The sequence below is a fragment of the Terrapene carolina genome, unplaced genomic scaffold (genome assembly GCF_002925995.2).
Source record: "Terrapene carolina triunguis isolate 2854851 unplaced genomic scaffold, T_m_triunguis-2.0 Scaffold227, whole genome shotgun sequence".
NCBI classification, from domain to species: domain Eukaryota; kingdom Metazoa; phylum Chordata; order Testudines; family Emydidae; genus Terrapene; species Terrapene triunguis.
In genome coordinates, this window is record NW_020664578.1 from 2,614,420 (window position 1) to 2,622,157 (window position 7,738).

Here is a 7,738-nt window from a genome sequence, read left to right on the forward strand (position 1 = left end):
CCACCTCTAATCCAACCCTAAGAAGATACCGTAGAAGGAAGCATGGCTTAGGCCTGAGTTCCTTTGCGAGCAGAGCTTCGTCCCTGCACCTTTCTGCCTCCGTTTCTCCACCTGCCAAATGGAGAGAACTTACCTCATAGACTTTAAGGTCCGAAGGGACCGTCATGGTCATCTAGTCTGACCTCCTGCACATCACAGGCCACAGAACCTCACCCACCCCCTCCTGTAATAGACCCCTAACCTCTGGCTGAGTCACTGAAGCCCTCCCACCATTTACACTAATTTAAACCTGCAAGTGACCCGTGCCCCACGCTGCAGAGGAAGGCGAAAAACCCCCAGGATCTCTGCCAATCTGACCTGGGGGGGAATTTCCTTCTCAACCCCAAATGTGGCAATCAGTTAGAGCCTGAGCATGTGGGCAAAACCCACCAGCCAGACACCTGGGAAAGAATTCTCTGTAGTAACTCCGAGCCCTCCCCATCTAGTGTCCTATCACCAGTTACTGAAGATGGTTGCTGCTAGCAGTCGTAGATTGGCTACATGCCATTGTATGCAGTCTCCTCATACCATCCCCTCCATAAACTTCTCAAGATCAGTCTTGAAGCCAGTTAGGTTTCCCCCCCAGCCCCCTGCTCCCCTTGGAAGGCTGTTCCCAAATTTCATTCCTCTGATGGTTAGAAACCTTCGTGTTAGTTCAAGGCTAAACTTGTTGATGGCCAGTTTATATCCATTTGTTCTTGTGTCAGCATTGGTGCTTAACTTAAATAACTGCTCTCCTCCTTGGTATTTATCCCTCTGATGTATTTATAGAGAGCAATTGTATCTCCACTCAGCCTTCTTTTGATTAGACTGAACAAGCCAAGCTCTTAGAGTCTCCTCTCATAAGGCAGGTTTTCCATCCGTTGGATCATCGAAGTCTCCCTTCTCTGCACCTGCTTCAGTTTGAATTCATCTTTCTTAAACATGGGAGACCAGAACTGCGCACGCTATTCCAGATGAGGTCTCCTCAGGGCCTTGTCTAATGGTAGGAACACTTCTCTGTCTCTACTGGAAATACCTCGCCTGATAGTTCCTAGGTCTGCATTAGCCCCTTTCACAGCCGCATCACATTGCTGGCTCCTAGTCAGCCTGTGATCAACCAATACACCCAGGTCTTTCTCCTCCTCTGTTGCTTCCAACTGATAAGTCCTCCACTTATAGCAAAACTTTTTCTTGTTAGTCCCTAAATGCAAAACCTTGCACTTTGCACTATTAAATTTCATCCCATTTCTATTACTCCAGTTTACAAGGTCATCCAGATCATCTTCTAGGATATTCTGGCCCTCCTGCATCTTGCCTAGACCTCCCAACTTTGTGTCATCCGCAAATTTTATTTTTGTGCCAATAAAAATGTTAAGTAAGATTGGTCCCCAGACCGATCCCTGAGGAACGCCGCTAGTAACCTCCCTCCAGCTTGACAGTTCACTTTTCAGTATGATCCGTTGTAGTCTCCCCTTTAACCAGTTCCTTATCCACCTTTCGGTTCTCATCTTAATCCCCACACTGCAACTCAGAAACCTTTATTACGCTCAGTGGAGCACTTGAAGGTAAGTATTCCCACCATTTGGATTTAAATTGATTTGTGAATTCATCCCTTCTTTGTATCGTCGATGTATCTGTTTTAGTGACTGGGGGTCCCCTTACCGTAATATCAGAGCTCCTCACAGTCTTTAATATTTAGCCTGACAACACCCTGAGGCATTTGCCTAAAGTCACACACGGCGGCTGTGACAGAACAGGGATCTGAAATGGAATCAATCAAAGAGAGCTTCAAATACTGCATTGGTAGCAAATGGTGGTTCGTTGCTGCCCAGTTTTCCCATGAAATCTTTCCATTGTCGCTGTTGTCCACTCGTCTTTCCTATGTAGCCAAGTTGTTAAAGCACCTGATTACAAGATAGTTACGTATAATCTGCTTTTAAAAAGCACCGAGTAACTTCTATTAAAAAAACCCTTCTCTTTAGAAACGTATGGCTACTTTTCTACCGTGTCATTCTCGTGCTGTGCAAAATAATGTGTCGCCAATTAATTTCGGATCCATTCATCAGTCCCTTGTTATCCATTATCAAAATAGCAAACAAAGATGACGCTAGCTACTGGTTAATAGTTACATTACATTGGCCAAACAACTGGCAGTCCTGCCATCATGGACTGTGATCTCAACAGCTCAAGCTCTGAGCTAAGCAGGGGTGTATTGGATTAGCCCTCGGCTGGGAGACTGCCAGCGCGGAATGAAATGGTGTTGGTTAGAAGGGGATGGTCTTTCATCTGAGTCAGTGTTAAAACCTTGCCCCAGCATATTGTTCGGGGCTCTTTGCAGTGTCTTTCAGATAAGGCCCTGATCGCTTCTTTTCACTTAGACTCAACAGCGCTATTCACAAGAGTAGGAGCGTTCACCCGTGTGCTCTCGCCACATTCTGCTGTGGGTCACCCCATTCCACCTATGTAATAGTTCAAATCCCTAGCGCTTACATAGCACTTTTCATCCATAGATCTCCAAAAAGCACTTTGCAACGGTCAACGATGTAAATTCCCCCCACCCCACCTCCTGCCGTTTCAACTGGATGCGGAGGTCTTCCCCCCCCTTTTCTAAACTACTGTATAACTAGGATTGGCAGAATTTGGTTTTTATTTTTTTTCTAATTTGACAATGTTTGTTTTTTTATTATTCTTAGTATTTTTTTCTATTTTTAGATGGTTTTTATTTTGATAGGGTTTGGGCAGCACTGATGGGGGGGGGTGGGGAAGGTCCTAGGCTGCCAAGGGGCTCGAGAGACCAGGGCACAAGGTGTGGGGGAGGCTGCAGTCCTGGCAGGGCAGAGTAGAGACCCACTGCACTCCTAGCTGGTGAGTGCGGGGGGGCGGATCCTTGACGGCACGGCTTCAGAGGGCTCCCTGCACTGCCACAGGAGCCATTCAGCAGTGGGGTCGCCTCTCGCCTGCAGCTGGGCGTTCGTTGTCCTGCTTGCAGTCCTGGCGTGTCTGATCTGCTCTACCCTGCCAGTCCTGAGGCGGCTTGGGGAGACCGCTGCAGCTCTGCTGTCACGGACCCACTTGTTCACTCTTGTGACAGCCGGTGACAACGGCTCCCTGCAGGCATGCTGACTTATCCATTGATTTTTATTTTTTTTTCATCAACTTAAGTGTGTCAGTTGAAATCGACATTTATCAACAGTTATCCATTTAAAATCGAATCCTGCCAAGCCTCTATGTAACGTTGCTTGGCACTGCTAAATGAGCTGCCGTGCGCTAACCCAGAGGTGGCTGCATTTTGATGGTAGGTGAAGGGAATTCCTCCAAGTAGTGCACATAAAACGCTTGTGGGGTGGAAAGTTGCTATATAAACGGTTGCTAACTGGTTACCAAGGTGCAGGGGATGGGCTTTCACTGTACGTCCCTGTTTCCATTTCAGCACGATACGTGTCCAGTCTGCAGGAAGAGCTTAAACGGCGAAGATTCCACTCGGCAAACACAGAACTCGGAGGCCTCAGCAAGTAACAGCTTTAGCAGCGAAAGCCAATTACACGATCGATGGACTTTCTGAAGCTTGAGGGCTTCCCGGGGGCTTTGGCCGTAGTATTCTTACTACAGTTGTAAATTGTATTATAATTAAAACCAACACAACAAGAGTAGCAGGAAATATAGGGGAGGGAACCCAACCCGTGATATTACTGCAACGAGTACTGTCCCTTTCCAAAACTTAAACTAGCATCTCCGAGCGAATCACATCTCCATCAGAATTGCCTCTTTTTAGTCCTGAATTCAGAGTCTTTGAGTGATTGATTTGATTTTTATACTTGTGAAACCTTAATTAGCGTGGTTCTTTCAAAGTGTGTGAGGAAGGGAGCATTTCCATCTCTACAGGCTCACTGGCGTCCTGAGCGCTGTCATGCAGCGTTCAACATTGAGATGGAATTCCCCCCGCCTCACCCTCAGTGTTCCTAGATAAAATGCCATGGAGAGGTATGGGGCCGGGGGGAATACTCCCTCTTGGTAACCTGTTTGATCAGATGGGAGCAGCTGCTAAGGGATGCAAACGAGGATTTTGACACATCTCCCTCACCCCATTTCGCTCCCCTAAGACAGAGTGGGTGAAATTGAATCCATTAGTGTTTACCTCTTCTCTTGAATTCAAGTGAAATATACACAGTGTTCTAGGTTACTTATGGGGGTGGGAGTGAGAATTTATCAGATAAAAGGGGATGAAGAATCTCTTTGGATCAAAATGTCTTGCCCAAGGCTTTTTTGTGGGGGGTGATTTTGGGCCGGGAGATGCAGAGACATCCAGAATTCTGGGGAGCAGGCATGCGCAGAACATTTTTGTCTCATGACCTGATTTTTCTAGTCTTTATCCATGTGCCGATGTTCCCGGGTTTGTCCAAAACGGGTTGTTTGGAAATTTTTTTTTTTTTTAAACCCATCTGGACAGTAATTCATGTAGGATCCTTAACTGACTTGTATCATATGGACCACTTTAAGGCATCCTTCAGGTAAACAGACTTAACTGTGCATAACTGTTTTAATGGCTGATTCTTCAGTGTTTAACATGAAATCTTAATTCTCCTAGACCGATAACATTAAGAGAATCTCTTTTTTTTATTTTTCACTTCTGTAACGTTTCATCCATGTTTAGCTCTTGTTTTTATCGTCCAAATCATGTTTGAGCGTAGAATGCCCACTAACCCACCTGTGGCAGTGTTAAATCAGTGGATCAGCCCGGAGAAAGGAGGAAAGGAGAGGGTAGGTCGCGTTTAAAATTGTTGCCACTTCATTGCTGTAACAGTGTACCAGGTACACTTGATTTAAACTAGTGTTTCGTTTGCTATAAAGACAAATAAAGGCCTTTCTAAAGAAGATCAAATGTTGAGAGGATTGCTGGGGGGCTTCCAGGGGTGGATGAGGGATTTTGAAAGGTACCAAAAGAATAACCGGAGACAAAATTAGGCAGAAGTGTTGCAACTTCTTCATTAAAGAACATAGGGTCTAGCTTAAAGGTGTTCTTTATGTTAAGGGCTTAATCCAGGACCGTTGGGAATCAGGGGAAAGACTCTGGGTTTTGGAAACTGACCTATATTCTGAATTGCAAAGTACCAGACTTAGGGTAAAATTATAAAAGCACCTAAATCTTTTTTTCCAAAGTGACCTGGGATCTCATGGATACGGTTTTGCAGGGTCGCTAGTGGCTTTGGGTGGCCAACTTGAAGGCACCCTAAAGGTGCCTGATTTTTCAGAGAGTCGGTCCGTAGCACTTTCTGAAAATTGGGCCCCCTCCAGGCGTCGCGAGTGGCACTCCCCGCAGTTGGGGGGGTGAAAATCTTGACCTGTCCTATTGAAAGTCAGCGGGACTTCAGCTCTGAGGCACCTAGGTCGCTGGTGAGAATGGCGCTCGGGCACTTGATACTTTGGTCTTGACTGTGTTGGTTAGAAAGCTGCGCCCTGGTCACGGCCCAGTGGAACAATCCTAGCGGACGCTGTTGTTAAGCCTGGCTCCGGAATACATTGCAGCGTGCGCGGAGTCGAGATTTGAGGCACTGAAGCTGACGGCCCCTCGTTGGAACAGGATGGGGGTGGGACTCCTGGCAGGGTGTTCTTGTGGAAGGGACTCCGCTCTGGAGCTTGCATCCTGGTCAGGAATGAAAGAGGTCCCAGGGCTCAAGGAATCGTTTTACTTTCGTAACTGACGCAGCAAGGCCGGAGGAGCCAGGGCTGATTTCCCCCTGGTTAAGGTTGGGACCGTCTTGCTGCGCCCACACCTAGATCTATTATAAAAGGTCAGGATGCGGTAGAATTTTCCTAAGTGTTGCCTGCTCTAGGAAACCCCGCCCTCAGCACAGGCTGACCTCGGCACCCCTCTTCCCCACCCGATCCAGAGAATGTGCCACACAGCTCAGTCTAGCGCGCTGCCCGTAATGTGCATTGAATTGTTCGGCGCCGTCCACGCGAGGGATCTCCTGCTGGGTGAGGATGGTTTATCTTCCTGGCTATAAACAGGGCTGATCTGAAGCATACTGAAGTCAATGGGAGCCTGCAGCAGGTCTTGAGATGGGGAACCGGGAGCTGCAAAGTCCCTTTTTAGAGCCTCTCCCGAGAAGCTGAAGCTGCAGCACTAGTGGGAGTTGTTAGCAGGATTGGAACACCCCTTCCCTGGCTAGCGAGGATCATGTGTGCATACTCGAGAGCCGTGTTAGGCCCTTCAAGTGAAGAACTCCATAAGGGACAAGTGTGTGCAGACTGGGTCTCAGACACACAGCCCCTGTGCCGCTGCTGAGGGAAATGCAATTGGCACTGCTAGTGGTTCTTATTCTAGTGTGGTCGGGGCTTAAATTGGTGGGGGGGAGAACGGCTGGGATACAGGAGGGTTTCTATGAGCGATTCGTATGGCCTATGAGAGCCTTTAATGAATAAACGTCGATTCTGGGAGATAGCAGAGGAGGCGAACATTTGGTATTTTATTATTTAACTGTTTTATTGTGCTAACGCCTAGGGTCCAGCTAGATTGGGACCCAGTTGTTCTAGGCATTGTATAAACCTACCACCTGCCCTTTTTGCAATCTAAAAGTATATTGGTGGTGGGAGGAAGCATCAGGAAATTCATGCTGTGGAGTCTATTCTGTTCTATTCTCTGCGTTCTTAGACCGCCCTCATCGTCACTGTCGCATCCGAGTGCCTTCTACTCATGCATTAAGGGACGTGACTAATATCTGCCACAGGAGGCTTGGTTTGGCTTTTGCAAAAGCATCTCTGAGTCTCCCGTTGCGTGGTGGGATCTAATCTCTCACTTGATGGTGCTGTATGCTAAAGCATAATCACCTGCAAATACATCTCACTGCCAACTACACACCCTCTAGACTTGATATTCAGGCTCTCTCATTCCTGAAACCCTCAATCACTGAAAATTGTTGGGTATTCCGTTGAAATCAAGCTCTGATTTTAAAATAAGAAATGAATCCCCAGCCAGGCAGACTGATGTTGTTTAACCTCTTGCAACCTAACCAGATGGTACCTTAATATTTTCTCCAATCTTTCTCATCTTCTATTACTGGCACTTCCAGACATTGTTTGCTACTTCACAGTCCCCTAGAACTAAAACCCTATGTTTGCACAGCAGGTCTAATTCTGCACCTTGATCATGGTGGCTGTTCAGTTGGGCGGGGTGGATTTCCGATGCTCACGCAGCTTAATGTCAATATTGTGGCGTATTCTTTTAATGTGTGTGTTTTCCTGGTTCAGTTCTGATTTCACAGACAAGTCACCCATGTTTTTTGCCCAATCAGCTGCCACGTGGACGTGTCACAAGCGATGTGCTAAGTGTTTTCAGTTAAGACTCGACTCCCCTTGACTGGGGATCTGACTAGGCCAGACTTCGGAGGCCAAATTTTCAAAATGTTTGGCACCCAACGCACAGAGTCGTCCTACTGAACGCCTGGCCACTTATTTCGGTGCTTACATGGGAGGTGAGCTCTTCTGTATATCTGGCAGTTTAGTACCTGCAATTAACCTCTTGTCAGTTGTGTCACAGGAGAAGTCTATAAGGGGCACCAGTGCTGCTCTTTGTATGACTGTTCACCATAGGGGTTGTGTGGGCAACAGCACCTGTTGGTTTTGACTGGGAGTATTTGCTGAAGGGGGGATAATTGCATCTCCGCTGCTGAGTGTTTGTCAAAGACACACAGGCACTTCAAAATGTTTTGCTTCCCAT

General features: G+C 47.1%; 1 protein-coding gene across 1 annotated transcript in view; it reads left to right on the top strand.

The window, feature by feature from the left end:
• RNF115 (ring finger protein 115) overlaps positions 1-4,548 on the top strand; it is a 40,724-nt gene extending 36,176 nt beyond the window's left edge. Inside the window, exons 8-9 of the mRNA XM_029912464.1 lie at positions 980-1,024; positions 3,452-4,548. Coding sequence (XP_029768324.1) covers positions 980-1,024; positions 3,452-3,583 — 177 coding nt within the window. The 3' untranslated portion in view covers positions 3,584-4,548. The remainder of the gene's footprint in view (positions 1-979; positions 1,025-3,451) is intronic.
• The last annotated feature ends 3,190 nt before the right edge of the window (positions 4,549-7,738 follow it).